Consider the following 24,919-nt stretch of genomic DNA (forward strand, 5'->3'; position numbering starts at 1 on the left):
CTTGATGTGAACTCATGCGGTGGCAAACCTAATCTGAGCTAATTGGAGGCTGACTAGAGAGCTTATCTATTTACAGCTCATGAATTTGGCTGTATAAATACTGATCTGTTTGTGGGTGTTGTCCAGATCTTGCTAGGAATGTAACATATTATACAGCAGATTCCTTTTGTGCGTGCGTGTGTGTGTGTGTATACATATATATATTTGGAGCAGGGATTATACACAACTGTTAATGCTGTAATACTCTCTTTGCATCTCAAATCTTGAAAACTTAATTATAATGTAAATCCACTATTTATGTAGCCAGCATTAATAAAAAGAAAATAAAATGGTTATTACTTTTCCAACTGGCTAGATTTTTCACTGTCAGGGCCCTGCACCCAGGGCAGCGATGCTCTAAGGAGGCAATGACAAAGGGTCAGAAGTTGACGCTGAAAGCCCCATGCATGGGAGCCTCCCCTCTGGGGGCTTACACCTGCCGGTAGTCTGAGGACTCTACAGCGCACCACAGAGGGGTGGGGTCTCCCCAGAGAAGAGCTTATAAAAATGTTGCCATTTCCATCTACCTGCCTCTCTGTCTACCTGCTCTGGGGGAAGCAACCACCATGGCACAAGGACATTCAGGGACCATAGAGACAGGCCTACATAGTAAGGAACACAGTCCCCGACCACAGCTGCACGAGAGGCTGGCTGGCTCTCGCTCCAGCCACAGCCATGGGGACCCTGACATGAGTCAGCCAGCTCAGCCGCTCCCAGATCCCTGACCCTTAGAAACGGACAGAGATGATCAAGGATCATTGTTTTTCTTTTCTTTTTTTTTTCTTTTCTTTTTTCTTTTCTTTTCTTTTCTTTTTTCTTTTCTTTTCTTTCTTTCTTTTTTTTTTTTGAGAAGGAGAGAGAGAATCCCAAGCAGGTTCCATCCCATCACCCTGACAACATGACCTGAACTGAAACCAAGAGTCAGCTGCTCAACTGACTGAGCCACCCAGGCACCCCTGATCATTGTTTCGATCTAAGTTTCAGGGTACCACTTTCTGCACGAGAAGTAACTACTATACTAGCCCCCATCTCTGTATCGCCAGGGCCTGGAAGCAACAGGCAGCACAGAGCAGGGTTGACTCCAACGTCTGCTGCAGACACAACAAACTGGATCCACAGCAGGAGACTGCCTCTCAGATATCTACTGTTCAAGGACGGGAGGCAACAGATACGATTTCTGACTGAGAAGTTGTATTCAGATATGATTACTGACGATTTCTGAATGTGAGCTCGTGCCCCCAGAGACCAGCTGTGGGCACGGTGAGAGGTCTTGTTAAGGTTATGCTTGACACAATTGGAATGCACTTCTGGTGGCACCTTGCACGTACAACCTCCAACCTCTAGGCCGATGTCAAGCTACTTTTGCAAAACAGACAGAAAAGCAGCCCTTGGCTACAAACAGTCTTCCCTGAGTCAGGAGCAGTGCCGATTGTCTAACAATTTAGCTCGCTGTTTGTGATCCAGGAACTCCTAAAGATCTCAGCGGACTCGAGACATTTCATTGTCATGATCAAATACTGCCTCTCTGCACTCCTCTTATTCTGAGGCTGGCAGCTGCTAGCATCCCTGAACCTTTCCTGGGACAAACAGTACCTTTTGACACCCCCCACGCCCTGGCTCCTGAAGTTGCTCTGACTATAGGGGGACAAGCCCAGTGTGGAGCAGAGTTTTCTCTCCGTGGCCCCTGAGCGCAGGGCTTTGTGTGAAGTAGAAGACCAGTGGTGCCGAGGTTTGGGGTGGAAGGAGAGAAGCTGCCAATAAAGACAGCAAGCGAGCCACCTGAAAGCAGGTGCTCGATTGCATATGACAGTGCCCCAGTGCCCCAGCAGAAGACTTGCTGTCTCCTGGATGGTCACTGGATGAATGACGAGTGCCATCCTGCTCATGTGTCCCCGGTCTCCTTCCTCATGTCCTGCCAGCCATTCCAGACCCTGGCACCCACTGTTCCCACAGGAAACTGAGGGTCACCTGTTACTCTTCCATCTCCTTCACCTCCCACAACTAATGCCCTGCCAAGCCTCACTGTTTTCACCCTTGAGTGGCTCCCTGTTGCCTTCCCTTCTCCTCCACCGCTGTCCCCCAGGCCCTGTCACTCCTGCTGCCCACTCTGAGCCCTACAAGGAGGCACACTTCCACTCTTGCCCTGTATCCAGTCTCCATTTGGCAGTTGGAGAGGTTTTTTAAAAATGTGAATTGGATAAAGGTCCTTCCATGCTTAAATTTTTCAGAGGCTTCCTGTTGTATTTCTAATAAAAATGTCTCTGCTTGCTCTGCAAGTCTCTGTTTGATCTGACCGTTGCCTATACCACTTGTGCTTTTTGTCTGGGGTCACTCCCTGACTACTACACCAGATAGCCACACTGGCCACCTCTGAATCAATCAAAAGTGACTAAAACATGGCATCAACCCTAGGGTAGGCCCGTGACCTTCCTAATGAATCTCAGTGTGAATCACCCCTAATAGCCCCCTGCTTGTTACTCTGTCATGGTGCCCTGTTGATTTCCTTTGGGGCATCTATCATCACAGATTGAGGTGTTAAGCATCTGTCTCCAGGATGGACTGGTAACTCGAAAAGGACCCCACGATCACTTGCTAAACACAGTGCACCCATGCTTCCTGGCCCCCTACCCAGCAGGCCACCAGAGCATGCATGCATGGACGAGGCCAGAGCAGGGGCACCCAGGGCAGCACTCACTTGCCGAAAGGCCGCTGCTGGCGCTCATGGAGCGGCCGGGCTCAGGGCGGGATTTAGTGATGGATGGAATACTGACTGAGCCGCTGAACACGGTCCGGCTTTCCTGAGGCCGAGGGTTCTGAAAACAAAACACAGAGGAAAACTCTTCAGCCAGAGAGAGAGAGTGATTTTCAGCAGAGATGTCTATTTTTCACTTGCATTTTAGCAAAGAAATGATCTTGACCAGAGTGATACAGAACAAGGAAGAGACTATATAATCCCTCCTGCCCCCAGAAGTACTGAACCCGAATGGAAGCAAACCTCACCCCAGTCAAGGATAAGTGCTCATCCTTGTATGGATTGAGATGGTTATTGGCAAATAAGAATACTCTTTGTTGTGAGAACAGTGAGTAAAAGTTACGTGGTTAGAAGTGACAGCGAAGCTCAGAATTACATGGACATTTGCAGATAATGAGACAAAGCATTTACTACATACTACGAGATTTTTATTAGGATGACTCCATTAGCTGAAGAGAATGAGCCCACTTGGAGCAAAGTCAATTTAGAGTCTATTTTTCTCCAGCCAGCAGATGTTTTACAGTATGATACAGAATGTGCTGTGTGAGCAGCACTGTGGCACATCTGGCACAACCACAACCGGGGTGAAGCAATCTCACCAGGCAACTCTGGTTTGGGAAGTTTTCTATCACATTATGGAATGGTTTTGGGGCTCCAGGTAGAAAAGTGGGCCACTGGGTACCTTGGAAGTCATACACAGTGAGAGAGGAGGCTACTAGTAAGAGCTATCTGAAGTTGACTGAGAACCCAAACCTGTGAGACCAGAAAGAGGGTTGGCTGACTCCTGAGAGAAGGTTGTGTCAGAACAACCAACGTCAGGCCAAGGTTGGCAATCAGGGAAACACGCACTAATACTGCGTGAAGAACTCCAGATCCTACATTCTGAGCAGCCACGCCAGCTGAGTTAGTGGGCTGGTGGGCCGCAGAGCCAACCACTGCCATTTTGGTCCACATATCGAATCTGCAAAGTCCACTTAATTCTTAGTGTGTTATTTGTTCAAAGCAAATGCTTTCCCCTTTTTTTTCTCTAAGAAAATAAAACGATCAAAACTGAAACAGCACCAGCATTTTAACATTCAGGCGTAGGGAAGCAACCCTCTAAGACATGGTGACAGGCAAACAGTGCAGCAAAGGAAAGATCAAAAGAGATGGGAAGATCAGTTTCAACCTTCCAGTTCTTATTGTTTCTGCTGTAAACCATAAGATACCTGGGGGGGGGGGGGGTGTCCTTTCCTATAGAACAAACCTAGCCTAGAATAAATGGCCTAAATGAAGCCTGTAAAAATATACCAGCTGTGCAATAATCAAAGACTACACACAGAAGAAATATTTTGTGAGAAAAAACCCACAATGGAACAGTTTACCATTCATTCAGCTGGAGTTTGACGTCAGTCTAAAGTGACAGGAAACCAGCTTTGCTGGGCTTTTTTGGGCGCAAATACATTTCAGATCAGGGGAAAACTTTGACGGCAGTGTTTTTACTTGCAGAGGACTGACTTACAGGACATCTCTGTCCTCTTTCATTGGAAAAATTCTTGACCGATTAATTTAGACAATAGTCCTCTGGAATGCACTCCCTGCAATGTTACCAGGCAAACTTAGGCTTGTTTTTATCATCGTTCATCTTATTTTGTTAAATAAGATGTTTAAATGACATTATGGTTTAATGTCAATGACTTTTCAAACATAATTTAGGGTAATTTCATAATGCAAACAAAAACACAAAAATAAACTTCATACCCTATGGTTAGTTTTCTATGCAAATAAAAAATTGGTGCTACTGTTTTGCTAGTAAGTCAGGGGCGCTGTGGGACATGGGTATACATGACGGAATCTGAGTGTCTTGTTTGTAAAGTGAACTTGAGAAAATGTTCCTGAGGACTTAGCTAAGCGTGTATTTCTTGAGGGAAGCATGGGTAATCTGCTTCAATGGCCACCAGCTCTCCAGCCATGGCAAGGCCACTGGATTCCAGGATGTCAGGCCAAATTGCAGGGGCTGAGAGGAGAGAACACAGTCCTTCCCAATGCAGCCACTCTGTGTTTGTTCTCTCTCTGATTTAGTTGTCATATCTCGGATCCTGGCTGAAATTAAAGGTATAGCAGCACCTCGACTAGTGAGATTATCTTTTTTTAAAAAACTTTCCTGTTACTCATTAATACTATTATAATTTTTACCTGGGAGATTTTTAAGCTTTTCAAAAAGGGGTTTATTGTGGAAAGAAGGCCTGTGGCTAGGCCCTATCACAGACCTCAATGCCACTAAATGAAAAAATTTTCTCTGAGTTGAACTGGTTCTAGTCTAATGAGCTATAAAAAATTAAGATATTCTGGGAGACCTCTTTTGTCTGTTTAAACAAAATAAAGACCCATGCAGGGGCTATTTTTAACGATGGTATCTGTAAAGGGAAAATTGTGATGGGGAAATCATCTATTAAACATAAAAAACTCTCCAATACTGTTTAAAAACTAAAAGTGAGGGATCCCTGGGTGGCGCAGCGGTTTGGCGCCTGCCTTTGGCCCAGGGCGCGATCCTGGAGACCCGGGATCGAATCCCACTTCGGGCTCCCTGCATGGAGCCTGCGTCTCCCTCTGCCTGTGTCTCTGCTTCTCTCTCCTCTCTGTGTATTCTCATGAATAAATAAATAAAATTTAAAAAAAAACCCAAAAAACTAAAAGTGAAATCCTCCCCAGTCTTCATGCTTTTCCTCAAAAGAAGAAACGAGCTAGAGCTTGAAGAGTAGGAGGAGGATACAGAGGTTTGGCAAAAGAGAAACAGGCCAAAGGAAAGAGTCAGTCACAAAATGCACCACCCTCAGCAGTGTTACTTATCAAGCCAGGTATAGGAGGTCCGCACACGGTTAGTGGAGTTAACACCTGACTCAGCTGTCCATACCCTCAGAGTCATAAAGCTTGGTGTACCGGGGACAGAGCGCAGAGACGGGGAATATGCAGGGTTTATGGAATCAGGAGAGAGAAATTTTTCAGCAGAATTAACAGTCATGTGATAGATGTGCTCAAAGTTGATCGGAGAGGAGATCAGACCGGAGTGATGATTTGGGGATGGATAAGGGAAGCCTGGCTATCAAAACAACAGAAAGAAGAAAAAAGGTAACAAGGTCATGAAAATGGATTCACTGATTATATATGACATTTCACACGGCATGCATGTAGAAGAAATGATATATCTCACATCAGAACTGAGTCCTACATGAAATACTTTCACTTAGAAAGTTAAATTTTTTAATCCCCCTGCCAGTAACTGAAACAGCCGATGTGCAAAAGATCATTCATTTTATAAAATCATTCTCTTTTATTACTATCATTAAATGAGCAGAAACTGGACTCTGGGAGGTGCAAGGAGACATTCAGAGTTTAGTTCAGTATTTTCTTATGTGATAGAATCAAAATATGGCAAAAACATACCAATAACAAGGACAGAAAAAACAAGAAAGTTAACAAGGAGCAAACCTAAAACCAACCTCTCGCTGGAAGTGCTATGAAACTGTTTCCTCTAAAACCTAAAACCATTTCCTGGTATTTACAGGCTCTGACATGTGTTTGCTTTCACTGATCTGATTTTCCCCCAACAGGAGCAGTGAGTGACTGAGGAAGAGCCTGATTACAGGTGGACCTCTCAGAGCCTGTCTCCACTCAGACATCCAGAAGGACATGTTTGTTTTTAACAAAAAAAAAAAATCTGCCCTTCAATATCTGGGTGTATTAAAACATAAAAGAACGTAATACTAAAGACACAAAAAAAAGCTTTTCACGTGGAGGACTCTAGTTTTTCAGTCAGAATGACTTCTGAGTAATTTGGGAGCCTGTCACTCAACACCCAGCTGCCTTCTCTGAGGGGCATTTTCAGGGTTCAGGAGTTGGAGGGGAAGGATTTTTTGGGGGAAGCCTGGTGGAACATGTGCCCTTCTGAGCTGGGATGAGCTAGCTTTGCTTATTAACAAAATCTTGCAAACTATGGAGACTTAAAAAAAAAAAAAACTCTTACATGAGATGTTGGTTTAAGTTTAGAGATGTGAATGAGCCAGTGCTTTTGGAAGTGATTTCCAAAAAGAACACACTAGTGATGTCAAAGCAACTTTGACCTGATGAAGCAGTATTACTTGATAGAGCTCTCAGGGATCCTCAAGCTAGAAATGCGGTCTTCGTTAACCATGTTAGGGACGGAAAAAAGGCACAATGTCATGTGCCAAAAATAAATCTTCTGGAGGTAAAACAGTATTTCTGGATTCAACTGGAGAAAAATCTGCCCTCTCTTGCCAGCAGCCACTAATGAAAATAATGACAACCAGGAATGGAGAAGCTAAAGCAGGATGTCCTTCAAGTCCTGCAAGCTGCTCGTACTGACTGCGTGTGTTCTCAGTAAGACACATGTGAGGAGGGCTCATATCTGACTCAGGAGAGAGAAGGAAGCAACGAGGACTCCCTCATCTCGATGGTCTCTTGCACATCCGTGAGGCAAACAACCCTCTCTCAGTATCATTTTAGTGCAGAGAAAAGCCTCTGAAGACAACCATGAGCTCTCTAAGCTCGCAGGTATTTCCTAGGAAAGAACTGATATGAGTAAAACAAAAAAAATGTCTGTGGTACATGCTGCTCTTTGCACGATGATAACATGTAACTTTGGGATCTGAAAGCTCTTTTTACATATGTAAATGATAGATGAATTTAATTTATCTTAATTTTTGGAAACAGTTCTTTAAACAGATAATTCCATTTCAGTGGAAAGAACAGATTAAAATCTGAGAACATAATAAAATATCACACATTTCTCAATAAACATATAGACACACAGGTACATGCATGCATACAATTAATTTTTTTCAGATGTGCATACTATATGTTGTTTACCAGTGTCTACCCTGAGACAAGCATGGGGCTGGGTGGACCATATATCAAAAATATTGGTTAGGTCATGAAATGGGTGCCTAGAAACAGCCCCAGCTTGTACGTCCCCTGCTAGTAAAGGGAAGAAGGCCAGGTGAAAATAAAATTAAGGCAAAGAAATTGGTTTAAAAAATTTATACCAACTTCTTGTCCTGGAAATACAAAAGTGCTTACAGGGTAAGAAAGGGATGGAAGAAACATTAAAAACTGGACTTCATTCTAGGACAGAGAGGCACTTGCATCAATGACAAAGAGAGCCAATGAGGCAGTTGTCGGGTCAGCAAAATTGGTGACACGAAGTGCTAAAAATCAAGAGGCCTAATGGGGACACAAGGCCAACACAGAAGCCCATGTGTCCTGGAGTCAGGTGGGGGAGAATCTTTGGGAGATGCTGTTGGAGCTTGCTGTACTCAGTAATTAAGACCAGACCTTATTTTGAATTAAATATACATAAATAAAAGAGAGATTTCTTTTACTTTACGTGGTGGGAGGGGAAAGGGGAAAGGGAGAAACAGTGGAGTAAGGAGGGATGATGCTTTGAGATACAAGTCCTTATAATGTTGGAAACCTGGCATTTCTTTTTATGGTGCTCATGCAGGGTGTATATGGTGATTACATCTTATTGTATATGAAGGCCTGAAAAAATTTTGGAACATTAGCAATTGGTTTTTCACTTGATGGCAGAAGACTACCAAGCAGAGGAATATTTTATGAAATCCTGAAACTATTTCACCTTAAGGAAAATATTGTAATTTCTGGGACATAATAGAATATATAGAAAATTTTTTTTTTTAGAAAAATTCTTTATAATTTTGTTGTGGGAATACAGAAGATAAAAAAAACACCGTGTATATTTTTTTTTTTGGTGCACCAAAATGAAACACAAATGAAAAAAATTTTAATTTAAAAAGGGTAATACCTATTAAAACTTTGTTAACTACTGAAATAATTTTGTATTTGTTGATATATTGCTTTGCAACATATTCATGTTTAAGATTTGTATCTCTCCAAAATCTGAAGTACATATCAGGTGTTGAAAAACCATTTACCAACAAAATTAAAAAAACTTTCATTAAAATTGTACATGAACACTTGAGCAATCAAACAGAAGCTATTCACATTTCCAATGTTTATCAAAATGGAAAAATTCTCTCTCAAATGACAGAGGCTTTGGACTGTATGGAACATTATGTCATGTTTCTTGAGAATAAAGGAAAAGCAGCCTGAGGACTTTCAACACATGCTCAGAATGGGCAAAGAGTGGAGAGAAATCTGAAATCTCACTCCCAGGCAATAGATGAAAAACCAGTGTAAGTTTTAAATATGATAGGTATGTCTAACAGTTCAATACTTAATATGGTTGGTCTTAGATTTTTTTTACTTAGTTTTAATTACTATGTGTAATCTTTCTGCACGCTTTATTTCTATTTATCTGGCACAGCTAATGAAAATCTCCATTCTGGGAGGATAAATGGCTATTGTTAATGATTTGAACTCCCTATGGGAGGGATGACACTAGGTCATCGGGATGCCTTGGTGGGGACAAGAAGAGCACTGTATATGTTCATAAACAGGGTCAACTGGTTGATCGGGATACTTACAAAGAGGAACTCAGACTCAATGGCTGTTTTTTTTTTTTTTTTCCCCCGTGGAACAAATGCAGAACTATCTTCAAAAGCTTAATGGTTATTTCAGAAAATGTGACTGCACACTAAACTTATTACCTAGCATTTTTTCCTGTCAGTGATGGACACCTGCATTTCCTGTCACGGCAGAGCTGGTAACGTGCGCAATGAGACAGACTCCCTTAGAAAGAGCTCTGGGTCCAGACTCACAGATCTAATGCTACCACCAGTGATCAGAGGCTCCTATTAAAGTTTCAATAATTTGCTGAGGTATCGTAATACTGAAATGTTAAGTATAAAGAGAGCCTGGAAAATTGGCTAATTCCACTAATATTCTTTCTTAACATAATGGGTCCAAGAATCTAATCTTCAAGTGAAAAACAAGTTTTCCTATGTTGTACTTCCGTGTGTAAGATGGACCAGGCGGCTTGTCTGTAACTGGGCAGAGGAGGAAAATTTGACTGCCCCGCCAGGCAACAGGTGTGACCATTACTGACCAACCTAACATGGCTCTGTGTGTGTGTGTGTGGGGGGGGGGCAGGGTGCAGATATCTGTGTGGAATTGCTAAAACATAGTGAAATGTTAAGAGATTTGATGAGCAAGTTCTGAATCTCAGATCAGATCCTCTCGAAGTCCACCAGTAAAGTCTGGATATAGGACAGGTTTATGGGGTGTGTAACTAAGCAAGAACTGGATCTGTCTGGTTTCTCAAAGATGCCCAAATGCCGAGTTTTTCTCATCAGGTATATATCATCATGCACCTTACACATACTGTGATGTATGGACACAAATGTCTCATCATCATACTAACATACCCTTTTTGGTCTGCATATGGCTTTCAGCATACACGTACGCTTTCTCCCCCTCTGTCCCACTTGTAACCATGTTCCCATTCCCGCTTCATTTCTCTTACCATGGGCAGGTCTTTTAGGATCTGTATTCCATCCCCTGGGCCCATGTGTGCTATGTGGTTAAAATTAGTTGGGTTAGAAATTAATTTATTTCTCATTTCTGGATCTCGTAGCATCTCTCTGTAAGATAAAACACCTGTTTAGATACTTTTTCTGTGATCTATCTGGATCACTTTAGAAAAATATTAAGCATCCTTTATTTGTTCACAAAAATAAAACCATGAAGTCATGTTCAATAAGGACAGAATAATAAAATTCACTCAATTAAAACTTTACTTAGAAACTTTTGTTTTAAATAAAAGATCTTGTGCATTTTGATGAGAGAGGGTTCACTTAGTACTGACACAGCAAAGCTCTGTTTTACAGATAGTTCTGACCATCTTATGTGTGTCTTTTAAAATAATTGATAACACTTTAGAGATGTTTTTATATGTGATTGGGAATACTATAAGCCTTTAGGCTGTTTGCTCATGAAGAGAATAATCTGAAGTTCCACAGACTATACAGGTATACTACATGCAGATATGTTCTGTCTATATTATTACACAAAGGCCCATATTTAGAAAATTGTAAGTATTTCATATACACAGAGAAATGAATTAAAATACGGTACTTTAATCCAATGCATACTCACATTGTGGAGAGTATTAATTAAAATTACACTGAGAAGTACATTCATTACTGCAGTTTTGACACCAGAGATGCATGACAGATTTTCAGAGAGCAAGTCTGCCTTCCGCGTCAAATACCAGTATTGTCACCACGTAGGCCCAAGGTCGCACCGGCACTCATAGACGGGGAGCACAAGCCGCGCACCCACCTCCTCTGCTGCATCCTCTCCTCTTCTGGGACCCTGAAGGAGAAGCGTCGCTTGTTGTTGATGTTTCTAACCATCTGCTTCCGACTATTGTCCGATGTTTCAGGAACCACCAGTTCATCCCCTTCTGTTAAAAAAATATGAAGAAGAGTGATGTTCTTTAAAGCCCTAAAATGCGTCTCATCCATTAATCTCCAAGATAGTACCAACAATTCAGTCATAGGACCTACATAACTCTCATTTTTAAAAGCTGTGTGTTGATACAGTAAATAATTTACATATGTGCCAGGACATATGTAAACAGGGATATAAGAAAATTAAACATAGCTTACAAAGTATAGTTTCACTTTTATTTGATTATTAACATAAAATGGTACAATTTTAGTGGAAAAAAAGAAAAACACAGTTGCCTGAGTGTCCTGTCACTTTGCAGCTCCCCTGCCCCATCTCTCTACATTGTCTTCTCCTGCCTCAGCACTGATTCCAAGGCTTAAGGGGTTAAAAAGCTTCCCCCGTGAAGCTGCACAGCAATCAGGCAGAAATGGTAAATTATTCATGTAAATGATAACTAAAATTATTTTGACATAATAAAACATTTCCTTTGCAGGATCCAGTCTGCCAGATGTGGAGAAAGAACAAAATCTCATGCTCCCACCAGCTTCCTTCACTAAAGGTAAGACTGTTGCTATTTCTACTCTTCTAATCTTGGGGAGGTGATGATACTTAATTGTATTGCATCAAGTTTCAATTTTAATACCTAGTAGTAAAACCGTCAGCCAAGGGCTTCCCAGACAAGCTGAAATTTCTGAACATGCTCTAGGAATCAAATAGACAGCTGTAGTCACACAACACAATGGATGCCATTCTCTAAATAAGGAATGGGAGAAAAGGATTCGCACCAGCCACAAAGCTGAAGTGAGAAAAAGCAGGAGGGCAGGAGCCTACAAGCAAGCCAGGGCAGGTGATCAGCGGAAAGCAATGTTCTTCTCGAATGGAAATAATGTAGCTTCATCAGCTTGCTTTCTTAACTATGGGGGAAACACAGTTTTGGAATTTGAGAATGGTGAGTGCATAGCAGGTCTGGGTGGATTATGGTGATAGCCAGGAGGCACAGCAGCGCTCTGAGTCCCTGAGAGACGAGGGACAGAGTGAGACAGAGAAAAAGAAAGGGCCTCTGGGGAGTGGGGCCCCTTCCTTCTCCCGAGGACAGGACACCTTTGCTGAAATTCGGTCAGGTCTTCTGTTGTTAAGCTCCGCCTCCACTGCCAGCTCAGGGCAGAAAGCTGAGAGCATGGGGAACACATGTGGAAAAAGGCTTCATCCTGCGAACTCGACCCGGGACATGGACATATTCTATGATCATCATAGCCATACACCATGAGAACAGGGTGGAGCCAATCCTACACAAATACCTGGACTTCCTCTAAGAAAAAGATGCAAAAGCAAGTGCAGGCCCTTAGGGATGAGAAGTGTAAAGCTCAAGTGTCATTAGCTTCACAGTGAATCCATCACTGAGTGGGAATCACTTCTAAATTCTGAATCTCCCTTCTCAAATCTTGGTGGAATATCCCCTATTATGTAGGACCTCTCCTATAGCCACCAGCCTGTAAAACCAGTAACCTCCAGAGCTCTAAGAGCAGACACTGGCTACAAACTGCAAGGCAAGCAGTGACTGTGAATACGGTCCTTGTCCTCTCTAGAGCTCCCATCCCAGGGGCTCCTGTTCCTGCTGCTCCTGAACCTGCCTCTCTGTGGTCCTTGCGTGTGCCAACACAAGCACTTCAGAAGCTTGAAGCCCTAGGCATTGGTAGAAGGTATTCCTAAAGTTCCCGATCAGAACTCTTGATTAGTTTTCACAATTTTAGAGCCACACCTTGGGTTAGGTTTTATAGTATCAAGAGTACAGAAGATACATTCAACTATACTTTCTTGACTTGACTCAGTACTCCACAGAAAATAACAGGTAGGTCAGAAACAAGTATTTTGTATATATAGTTATGCAAGATTAAACGGACTGCCTTTTTGTGCAGACATTTATCCTAATACATTGAGGTGAGTATGATAGTAGCCAAGATCATAGACTTTGGAATAAGAGAAACCCAAGTTTAAATCTGGTCTCTGTCACTTACTGATTATCTTAGGCAGTCAGCTTAGAGAGAACATTCCCATGGAAGCTATCCCATTAATGAATGTTTTCTTACCTGCCATCTTATTTTTGAAATATATTAATCTAATTGTCTCCAGTCCTAAAAGGTTTAATGATCCTTCACTGTTTAAGGGTCGAACCTAAAATAATAAAAAATAAAATAAAATTAGTATTTCAAAAACCTTCAAATGAAATAATAAAATCTCTGGCCTATTTAGAAAGCACACACTAGTGAGCCTTTCCATTAATCCTTCATCTTCAAAATATGGCTCCCTCGGAAAACCAAGAAGAGATTAACATTAATTCTGATGGGAAATGAGTATAAAGTTATCTAATTTGAACAAAAGTTATAATAAGAACATTTTAAAGGAAGAATATTCTGGGGGAAATAAAGCAGAAATATATTTAAATTTTAATTGACTTTTTAAGGCCATTAGTGACTAAATAATTATGCTATGAAGATATCAACGCAGCCACTTTATGAATGTGGTTAGAACTATAAGTCCACATACGACAGAGATGAGACTGTGTATCCCTGGAGAGAGGAAGGCTGTCAGTAAATGCTGACAGAGAAACTGCTCACATACATGGAGTAGATGAATGGAGTCCCTACCTCACACCATGAATCAAACACAACTCCATGGAGATTAAGGACATAAATGTAACAGGTACAACTTTTAAACTTTTGGAATAAAGGTCCTATCTTTATGACCCTGAATTAGGAAAGAGTTTCCTAACAGAAAAAATATAAGCTTAAAAGATAAGAATGATACATATAATGACATTAGAATCTATAACAATAACCCTTGAAAATAATAATACACTATGTTAACTAACTTAAATTTAAATAAATTCTAAAAAAATTATAACAGTAAGTTTTCAGTAAAAAAATAAGTTATTGTTATTTTATAAAAACAAATGTTTAGTAAAATACACAATCAAAATGGGTAGGTCATAAATGGAGATTTACCCCACCCCTTACTAACTCAGTATTTACAATATATAAAGAATTTCAACAAATTAATAAGAAGCCAGTCAAATAGAAAAAGGAGCAAAAAGCATGACTAGTTTTCACAGAAGAAGAAATAAGAATGAATAAACATAAACAAAAATGAGATGAATAACCATACAAAGATTAGGGACAAGCAAATTCATGCTTCAATGGGACAGCATTTTATGACCATATAATGGCTGTAAAACTATGAACTCTGAGAATGGCAAGATCAGAGAAGATGTGGGTCAGCAGGAACTCCTCTGTACTGCTGGGGGAAGTATGAACTAGTACAATTACTCTGGAAAATAGTGACACTATTTTGTAAAGTTGAACCCCTGCATTCCCTGTGCCCCATCAATTCTGCTCCTAGACATGTGATTTAAAGAAACTCCTGCACATGTAACCAAAGACACAGGCATCAGTATTCTCTGTAGCAAAACCTGGAAAGTAATTCAAAGTCTGCTAATCAGAGAACAGAGAAATGAACTGTGATCTAGTCTCTCAATAGAATATTTTTATAGGGGATCCCTGGGTGGCGCAGCGGTTTGGTGCCTGCCTTTGGCCCAGGGCGCAATCCTGGAGACCCGGGATCGAGTCCCACATCGGGCTCCCGGTGCATGGAGCCTGCTTCTCCCTCTGCCTCTCTCTCTCTCTCTCTCTCTCTCTGTGACTATCATAAATAAATAAATAAATAAATAAATAAATAAAGCAATGGGCTATCCACAGCACAGAGAACAACACAGATGAACCTTGGAGTATGCAGGAAGACAGCAAGGCAGATGACACATAACATTTCCATAAAGCTCAAAAACAAGCAAACTGAACAGTACAAAACAAAACAACTGTTTAGGAATATTTAAATATGCCCCATATCCATTCTGTATTTTAAGCAAAGCAATGATACCTACATATTCAGGACAGTGATTTTCTCTGGGGAGGGGCAGGGGTATGGGATATGGGAAAAGGATGGAGGTAGAGAGAGTGACTGGTAATGTTCTGGCCTTAAAGTTTAGGAGGTGGGTTCATGAGCGAGCAGTTAATTATTGTGCTTCACAAAGGTCATATTCTTTCATACACACCATAAAATTCACATGATAAAAATAAACTCGAAAACGAAATGTAATCAGCCCACATACAAATCAGAGGGCCATATTTTAGGTGCTTTACATAAAGTGGGAGTATTTGTAAGAGTTTTCATTGCTGATGTGCTTTAAAACCAGGCAGATTTTGAAATATGACGTGTTACTTTCTTGTACCTATTCTTCTAAACCCTGCCCCCTGATTGATGATACAAGCTATATATCTGTATGAAATGATAGTCTTCACTTATGCAAGACAATTGTTCTATACCTGTAAAAATTCTTTCTGTTATCATAGGGAGATATTAAAGGGAAAATCATATTTTATTAGGAATATATAAAGCCTTTACTTTTAAATCATGAGAGGCTTAAACAGTTTTGGTTCTAAGTTTAATCACACCTCTCTAGCATGTGAGAGCTGTCTCAGGATTAAAGCCTGCATACCATTATGTAAAAAGCAGTTACAAGAAAAAATGACAGCATTCTCCTTCAGAGCTCCAGAAGTAGAAGATGGCGCTGGCATTTTACGTTAAGGTTATATCCTGATGGCTCACTGTAACAATACTCCTATCAATATAGTAAAACTAAATGTGACAAAAATAGTATGGTATTGAGCTACCTACAAAAGTAACCAGCTTGACTTCTGTTTCTAGTTTTTCTCCTCTTAGCTAAATCCCAAATTACCGATTGTCAGAAAATGCTTGATTAGGGAAATAGCTAACTAGTCACATTAGTGTTTCACTACACTCATTAGTGTGCTGAGCCCATATTTTAATGTGAAGTTACCTTTTTGAGTGGGAGAGTCTGAATCCATTCCATGGAGTTCACATCGAAGATATCAACTGCATTCTCACTATACACTGAGAGATATGGTGCGTTGTAACCTGAGAGAAGGGAAGGAGGAACAGTTACTTTTCCAGTACTGTTACAGTTAATTACTTCTAACCCATAAACCCAAAACATTTTGAAAGATCTATGCCAAATTACTGTAGAGTGGAATCACACCCAAACCCTACTGTGTTCATGTAGTAGCCATGTCAAAACATTTTTGAGGCAGGCAGAACATAAGTCATCGATGAGCAGGTGACATGCCATGAGTCAGCTCAGATGGTGGCTTTAACACATAGGGATTCTGCTAACACAGATGGGAGAATATTCCCTTCGCCAATACTAGTTCTATAAAGGGATGTCAGTACATTTTAAAGTATTTGATTCCTAAACCAGTTAAGCTGTTGAGAGTGAAACAACTTACAAAGCAGTCTTGGGTGACACCTGCAGTCGCATCTACGAATGTATGATCATGCACCTGGCACAGGAACATGGCGGGGGGGTGAGTGCTCAAAACTGCTTACTGAAGGAATGAACAGCGGGAGGCGGTGACACAGCAAGGAGAAATTAGATAACTGACCTCAATGGAGGTCATGAAGGACATCACTGGCCGAGCCATTTGTCAGCCAGATATTCTGACTCCACATCAAAAAAGAATACTTTGAATTATTATTTGACCAGGTTACAAAACACCTTTATTCTACATAGGACACCACAGATAAAAATACATATTTTAGAAGAAACAAAACTTTAAAAATATTTAGGTCTGGGTGGGTAGGATTTACAAGGATTTTTCTTTTTTTAATCCAGATTTTCTAACTTATCTGTAATTAGCATGTACAGCCCTCCTAACATTTCTTTCACTGAACCTTACCCTTGACTGTATCATGCCCATCATTCCTCCTACCTGGTTTGAGCAGTAGCGATTTCACGCCTCCTACTCCAAATCCTTCCCCCTGAGTTCTGAATTCCAATCTCTCTGGCCTCCGTGGAGATTTTGCTCTATTTCCTGTGTTTACCACATAGTCAACCTTTCCCTAGTTCCCTAGTTTAGTATCAAGCATGCTTAAGTATCTTCCACTAAAAACAGAGCATTTAGGGTCAGATCCTCCTCCTGCAGGCCTCCCCAGAACTCTGTACTTTTGCTACAGAGCACTTCTAACCCACTGCAACTTCTAGTTTGTCAGGAATCTTTCCTACTTTATACTATGCTCCAGCAGAGTGAAACTGCCTGCTGTGCTGCTGGCTGTATCTTGTCCAGTGGGATGGCATGGAAGGAGTATCCAGTAATTTATTAATGTCTTAATATTTCTTGAAAGAGTGCAACAGGCAATCTCAAATATCTATTTAGATAAAACTATAAAACAGAGAAACACTTCTTACAGATGCTGTGTTATACCTTTACATAATTGATTAAATAATTCACTTAGTAACTACTTCTCCAGAGTAAGGCTCATGAACTATTAATGCTCACAAGCCCTATGTTTTGGGGGGAACCATGAAGATAACTGTTTAGTGCTACTTCAAAATACAACATGAGTTAAAAATCTCCCTAAGTAAACTATTCTATAGAAAGAATAGCTTCAACTACAAACGAGGTAATGTTGACCTGCCGGCCTAGGTCAAACTACGGATAGTTACTTTAATGTTGACCTGCTGGCCTAGGTCTAACTACGGATAGTTACTTTAATGTTGACCTACTGGCCTAACTATGGATAGTTACTTTACATAATTAAACAACGTAACTGATACTTAGGCAAAACCTTAAGGATGACTTAAAAAAAACAAGCTGTTATTAATAGTGAATGTATTTAGGAGATGAAGTCAAAGGAAAAGGAAAGGGACAAAAAGGTAAAACAGCTGAAAGTAGAAGGCTCTTACAACAAGAGGAGGGATTTGACGGCCACATCAACTCCTGCTGTCTCGATCTCCGGCCCTGGCAGTCAGTGTATATCCCAATGCTGTTAAAACACAGCAGATACTCTTTACTGGAAATCTCAACTGCGCAGATGGCATCCATTGGCTGGTGGGCAATAAATGACAGTGTGTGGTCATTTGAATGGAGCATACTGTACGGGCTTCCCTCTCCGTTCAACGGGTATCTTAGGAATCCCGACTGGAATCCCACGCAGAGCTGTTCACTGAAGATTGCCATCCATTGCACGTTATATGGGACTTGAATTTCCTTAAATTTCCTGTGACGGGTCTTGCTCTGAAATAGTTCATAACAGAGGACCTGCCTTTTCATAGCCACACACAGGCATGTGAGAGCTCCATGGCACACTTTGCCCGAAGTTATGGTCTGACACCCTTTAGTTTCTGCCAGCTTATAAAAATCAGTCTCTCGTCCATCCAAAGCTGATATAGGAAAAAGTCGTACGTGACGATTTCGTCCTGAGATCACAGCAACAAGCTGATCATTTGGAATGAGTTCAATCTGATGTATCTTCTTATTATCACCAACTCTAATAATTTCTATGCAAAGAAATGATAATAAATCAAATGCAGAATGTTTTATTTATTAATTGTATCCTAATTATGCTCAACTCAAAATGATATGTCAACTTCTAATCAAAACACAGATACACACAGAAGAATATGGGATCTGAATCATGGAGAAAGAGGAAGATAACCGTGCCCATTATAAGGTAATTGCACACACTTATAGTGAAGTGTTAAATTCAGCACTACAATTTCCAGCAACCAAAGCAAAATGTCCCTGTGTGATAAAGCATGCCACATCTGTAGGAAAAACCTTCTTACTGGCACTAAATTCTCAGGAACTTCACCATGGTACTCCTATTTTAAAAACTGAGTAAGGCATATTTTACTGAAGGTATTTCATTCATTCTTTCTCTTTTTAGAGACAGAGAGAGACAGAGGTTGCATGAGCACAAGCAGCAGGGAGGGGTATAAGGAAAGAGAGACTCCCAAGCAGGCTCCATGCTGTGTGGAGCTTGTTGCAGGGCTCGATTCCAGGACCCTAAGTTCACAAAGTGAACAGAAATCAAGAGTCCGATGCCTAACTGACTTAGCCCCCCAGTAACAAATGGATACAGTTTAAATGCACTGTTCTCCCACCATCTCACTTGATCTGAAAATCGGTTCCTTTTTATTTCACTTAGTATTTAATTTTTCCCTGGGAAAAAATCTGTTATTTTAAGTGTGGGGGGAAAAAACACCCCCAACAACGAACACATTTTAATGACTGCCATGTCTTCTAGTGCTAACAGAGCAATGAACAAATCAAGCTATTATCTTTCACATCCATTTTTAGGTATGCAACCTGAGTTTGTGCAACAGGGCTGTTAAACAAGTGACAAAAGAAACACAACACAGGGCAGCCCAAGTAGCTCAGCGGTTTAGTGCCGCTTTCAGCCCAGGGCGTGATTCTGGAGACCTGTGATCGAGTCCCACGTCAGGCTCCCTGTATGGAGCCTGCTTCTCCCTCTGCCTGTGTCTCTGCCTCTCTGTCTCCTGTGTTTCTCATGAATAAATAAATAAAATCTTAAGAAAAAAAAAAGAAACATAACAACACATACTTGCAAGTTTAAGAACTCAGGAAGATTAAAGAATTTTAAAAGTTATCTTTTGATTTATAAACACATCAAATTGGTGTGGAAAATTTCAATTATAGAATATATAAGAGCAAATCCTGCTCTTCTTAGGATTTAGAATCTAGAGTTTAGAATTGTCTACCAGTATCTAGTTGAAAGTTACTCCACAATAATTAAGTTTTGTCTTACCATCTTTGGTGACGTGCACAACAAACAACCCTTCTTCATTGCCCAGAGCTATCCTTTCGTGATCTATGGAAGACATGGATACGGAACACTGTTAACAGGTAAAACTATGTAAAACTAATAGAACAAAACAGATAATAAAAAAATCTGGTGCATAAAACTGAAGTAAGTAACTTAAAAATAATAACAATTTGTACTATTAAATCTCCTTCCAGATTACAGTGGTAAATGTTACCTCATGTCTTTTTTAATGGAACAATCATTAGAAAGTATATCAATACTTACAGAAAGAAGTAAATGTTTATTCAATAAAGGGTGAAAAAAATTAAAAATCTAGTTTGTTAGCACCCTGGATCTAGTTCTATTTCTTGTTTTGGAAGGGAAAAATTGTGGCAGGCATTTGAACCCTACTCATTAGCTTTTCATTATTTACTAGAAAGTAACAGCCAGATGTGTACAAAACAAGACAAAAATTTAAACCTCCAGACACAGAAGCTGCCATTTTTTTTTAGGGGATTTGATATGCAGGGTGTCCTGTGTCACGTGTCCTGCCTTCCTGAAACCTCCCCATAACTTCTGAGAGGTAATCGGAACCTGCATCTCACCTAGGAAACTCACACACTAAAAAGTTAAACAACTTGCTCTATGTCACACAGCAGAAAATAGATGCAAGCCAGCCCTGCCCACAGGGGAGGTCAGTCAACAACTATGGTAACACTGTCAACGGGGCAAATCCGTACCTATGATTGCAGCTGCCTGGGTTGTTTTAATGAGGGGCAGAGTGCTGTCATAAGCCTCCTTGGGAACATAGACGGAGCGGTCTCTGAATTTGCTTTTCTTCAAAATCTTATGCAGCTCGTTGAGCACGCCCACCCACTTGTTCCTCTCGCTCTCACTCTCTGCGAGCATTAGGACCGAACACCTGCTGTCAGATGCTGAGAGCTGGGAAGCTGTGACCTAGGAGAGTTAATCAGCTTCTGTTAGGAAACAAATCATGCCGGCTTCATGTTGATGATGACTGGCCAGGCTTTGGCCAATAAGGTGACACTCATTTGATGACACCCTTACCAGAGGTCAGCTCTCTTCAGGAGAATTACTAGTCTTTGCATTAGAATTCATGACAAAACAAAGGTAGCAGATACCTCTATCTATCTATCTATCTATCTATCTATCTATCTATCTATCTATCTATCTATCTATCTACCATTTTAAACGTTAGTAACCATTTTTTATTTTCTTTGCTATAAAGTGCCAGGCTGCCATCACTAAGGAACTCATTACCCACACTCATACATCAACAGCAGCTGATACTTATACGGAGCAATCGCTGAGCAGTGATTGGAGACTTTACAAGTATGAGACAGATGTTGCTATTATATCCTGATTTTACATATGAAAATACTGTGGCACAGAGTTACAGTCTCTAAGGATGTCCCACCAGACTGGGATCCAGGTTTATGCTCACAAGTACTACATCCAACTGATTTTCAACTTATTTTAAAAAGTCAGAAATGCTTAGACATAACATTCTATGTTACTTCATAACAACTCATTATCTTAGAGAAGATCAGCTCACTTGAGTTAGTATTTACATGAAGATTTATCACTACACAAACAGCACTTAAAATCAGAACAGACTTAAATTTTATAAACATAGATCCCTTCTTAAAAGTGATTTCAGCAGCAGTGACCATAGAGTCCCATTATGTGGGGCACTTGGGTGGCTCAGTGGTTTGTCTTTGGCTCAGGTCGTGATCCCAGAGTCCTGGGATTGAGGTCCCACATCAGGCTCCCCACTGGGAGCCTGCTTCTCTCTCTGCCTCACTCTCTGTGTCTCTCATGAATAAATAAAATCTTAAAAAAAAAAAAAAGAATCCCACTATATGAATCAGCTCCAGGCAAGAGGGCCTCTTAGGCTCTCTTGGTGACCTTCCTTGAATACAAGATTCATAGCAGGCACTCAGTATATAGGCATAACACTAGGGCAGTGGTCTTTTTTGTTTTGTTTTGCTTTGTGTTTTAAACCTTTATTGTCTTAATTTACCAATCCAAGATCACCCTGTGGGAGGGCAGACAGCCTCCAGAGATGGCTAATCAACAATTCTTCCTCTGGAATTAGATTCTTCTCATCAAGCTCTGGAGTCTATTTCCCCTCCCCTTAAAAATCCAGGTTGACCTCATGACAGCTCTGACCAACAGAAAGTACAAGAGTTATGCCCGTTTTGGCCTGGTCCTTAAAAGAAAAGTCTGGCCGTTTTCTTTTGTTCTCTTGGAGGCCAGCCCCATAGAGCTCAACCAGATGGTTGAATGAGAGACCACATGGACAAGTTCACAGAGAGAACGGAGATTGCCAAGCAAACAGGCAACAACAAAGCCCCAGATATGTAAACAAAGTCATTTTGGGATATTCTAGCCCCAAGTCAGCTCAATGTAGCCACGGGAGTGATCCTAGTCGACCTTACTCAAAGTGGATAGCTGCCCCACAGTGGCAAAAAATAAATCATTACTGGTTTAAGCCACTAAGTTGTGGAGTCATTATTACAAAGCAATAGAAATAATATTAATTTTAAAAAATTTTTTTAAATTTTTAAAAAATATTTTATTTATTTGAGAGTGTGTGAAAGCATGTGAGAGAGAGAAGGGGGGAGGGGCAGAGGGAGATCCTTCTGGGGAGCCCGATGGGGGGGCTCAATCCCAGGACCTTGGGATCACTACCAGAGCTGAAGGCAGATGCTTATCCCACTCAACCACCCAAGTTGCCCCAAAACATTAATTTTTTTAAATGAGATTTTATTTATATATTTATTTTTATTGATTATTTTATTATTTTTTTAAAAGATTTTATTTATTCATTCATTAGAGACATGGAGAGAGAGAGGCAGAGACACAGGCTGAGGGAGAAGCACGCTCCCCACAGAAAGTCCGATGCGGGACTTGATCACACCCTGAGCCGAAAGCAGATGCTCAACTGCTGAAGCACCCAGGTGTCCCTTAAAAGAGATTTTATTTTCTTTTTTTTTTTTCTTTTTTTTTTTTTTTTTTTTTTTATTTATGATAGTCACAGAGAGAGAGAGAGAGAGAGAGAGAGAGAGGGGCAGAGACATAGGCAGAGGGAGAAGCAGGCTCCATGCACTGGGAGCCCGATGTGGGATTCGATCCCGGGTCTCCAGGATCGCGCCCTGGGCCAAAGGCAGGTGCCAAACCGCTGCGCCACCCAGGGATCCCAAGATTTTAAAAGAAATCTCTTTTTTTTTTTTTTTTTTTTTCAGAAAGGAGAGAAACTTTACACTTACTCAGTTTTCCACATGGTATATTTATTTGGAAATTGTAGTCAAAAGTATCACCCAAGATGAAAACTAGTTTAGAGGCCAAATATTTATGCTTTCTACAGGTCTTTTACTAATGAAATATTTACTTAGTGCTAATTGTCTATACATTCAAGTACTGGATAACACAAAACACATTCAGGAATATAGGACTTGGTACTATTCCTAGTAAGTTTATGATCTATATGGAGAGACAAAATATATAATCCCTAAGAACACATAATCTAGTGATCAAATTATAGCACACAACTTACTCTGAATATACAGGGTATATCTTTTCGACTTGCATGAATAACATCAGAAGCCAACACTGAACTCACAGAAAATTCTTCATCCCTGAGAAAAGTGAAACATTAAAAGTTGGCATATGTAGGTATATATGTGTTGTGTTTTGGGTGTGTATCCAAGTAACACACATGGAGCAATCCTTAAAATTTAATTGCACTAAACATCCAAATCGAATTTTAAAAGTTTTGATTTTTCCACCATTGTAAGTGATAGTGCTCGAAGTAATTTATCAGGAGCAACTCAGCAGTGGTGATCATACATTGAGCTAGAAAAGATTGCTGCTTCCCATTGCAAGGCCAGTATCTGTACATGCGAAGAGGGATCTGAACCCTCCCTAACAAGGGGACCCTCTTGCCTCTCGCAATACATCTCACATACCCACAACATAGCTTATCTGACATTTCACTATTCTTTCAACACCTGAAACAGAATTCTTCCACAAGAATTTACTCCTTGTGACTCCCTTGCTTTGGTTCCTAGTGCCATCACTCTCCTCATCTTGAGGACTTGATGCCTTAGTCTTAGCTTTAATTCTCCCTGCATTTCTGTAGCGAGCCCCTGAGCAGGCTCTGTTGGACTTTCTTTGCTAATATTTCTCACACCTATCTCCTTGTATTCTGTATCTGTGGGGAAGAGGATGTGCCTGAGGAGCTGGTGGTATGAAATGCCACTGTGTGCCATTTCTGGAGAAAGAGCTGGATGCAGGCCCACGTGGGACTCATCAGCACAGAGGTGAGAGCTGAAGCTCTGGGGGTTCATGTCACCCCAGGAGAGTGCAAGAGTTAATAAGAGAGGTAAGGGAGAGCACTCCATGGGGGAGGGGAATAGCCTGAAAAGCAAGAGGTGTACTCATTCAAATGTTTGCCTACTCATTATATGTTCCAAGAGCCTACCTGATTTTGAGATTTCTGCTCCCTTTCCTCACACTGGAATTCCATTCCACACCTTGAGGCAATGATTGAACCATCACACATTAGGCCTTCATTACCCCAGCCAGCTTTACGCTGGTCTTTTGGATTCAAACTTTAGTTTCTTTTCCCTGACCCCAAGCCCCATCCCTCTACACACACCAACCTGTCCTAGAACTACACCTTGCTTCCTGGTCTTAATTATATTACTCTGGCAATATTAGCCAATTAGATTATTAACATGAAATTATATTCAAATAAAAATATGGCAATATAATTAGGTGAAAAATCAGACACTTTCAAAAGCTCACCTCATGTCAATCACCTGACTGACCACAACGCTGGGCTGAGATGCTTTTCCTTCAGCGACATCATACAGGAAGAGTTTAAAGTCACAAACCACAGCCAGGGCTCTCTGCCATCCTTTCTTTACTCCAGCTGGTTTCGGAATCTTCGGCAAACAGACAGATAGAAACAACTCACACTAAAATGTCAAGCGCAGCCCCCTTAATTACCTACGGAACTGCACAACAGAAACCTCAAGACACTGCACACGTGCT

General features: G+C 40.9%; 1 protein-coding gene across 15 annotated transcripts in view; it reads right to left on the reverse strand.

Annotated features, from left to right (window-relative positions):
• CDC42BPA (CDC42 binding protein kinase alpha) overlaps positions 1–24,919 on the reverse strand; it is a 322,452-nt gene that overhangs the window by 6,819 nt on the left and 290,714 nt on the right. For 9 of the 15 annotated variants that reach the window (XM_041750305.1, XM_041750295.1, XM_041750241.1 and 6 more), the window contains 11 exons: positions 24,671–24,810; positions 23,418–23,499; positions 20,578–20,794; positions 19,841–19,903; positions 17,976–18,569; positions 16,053–16,150; positions 13,249–13,333; positions 11,051–11,174; positions 10,233–10,350; positions 5,685–5,870; positions 2,735–2,852 (listed from right to left, as the gene is read on the reverse strand). In XM_041750305.1, the coding sequence (XP_041606239.1) occupies positions 2,735–2,852; positions 5,685–5,870; positions 10,233–10,350; positions 11,051–11,174; positions 13,249–13,333; positions 16,053–16,150; positions 17,976–18,569; positions 19,841–19,903; positions 20,578–20,794; positions 23,418–23,499; positions 24,671–24,810 (1,825 nt within the window). The remainder of the gene's footprint in view (positions 1–2,734; positions 2,853–5,684; positions 5,871–10,232; positions 10,351–11,050; positions 11,175–13,248; positions 13,334–16,052; positions 16,151–17,975; positions 18,570–19,840; positions 19,904–20,577; positions 20,795–23,417; positions 23,500–24,670; positions 24,811–24,919) is intronic. The other 6 variants (XM_041750332.1, XM_041750319.1, XM_041750287.1 and 3 more) reach the window with 2 other exon arrangements.

Source organism: Vulpes lagopus, chromosome 1, assembly GCF_018345385.1.
Source record: "Vulpes lagopus strain Blue_001 chromosome 1, ASM1834538v1, whole genome shotgun sequence".
NCBI lineage: Eukaryota > Metazoa > Chordata > Mammalia > Carnivora > Canidae > Vulpes > Vulpes lagopus.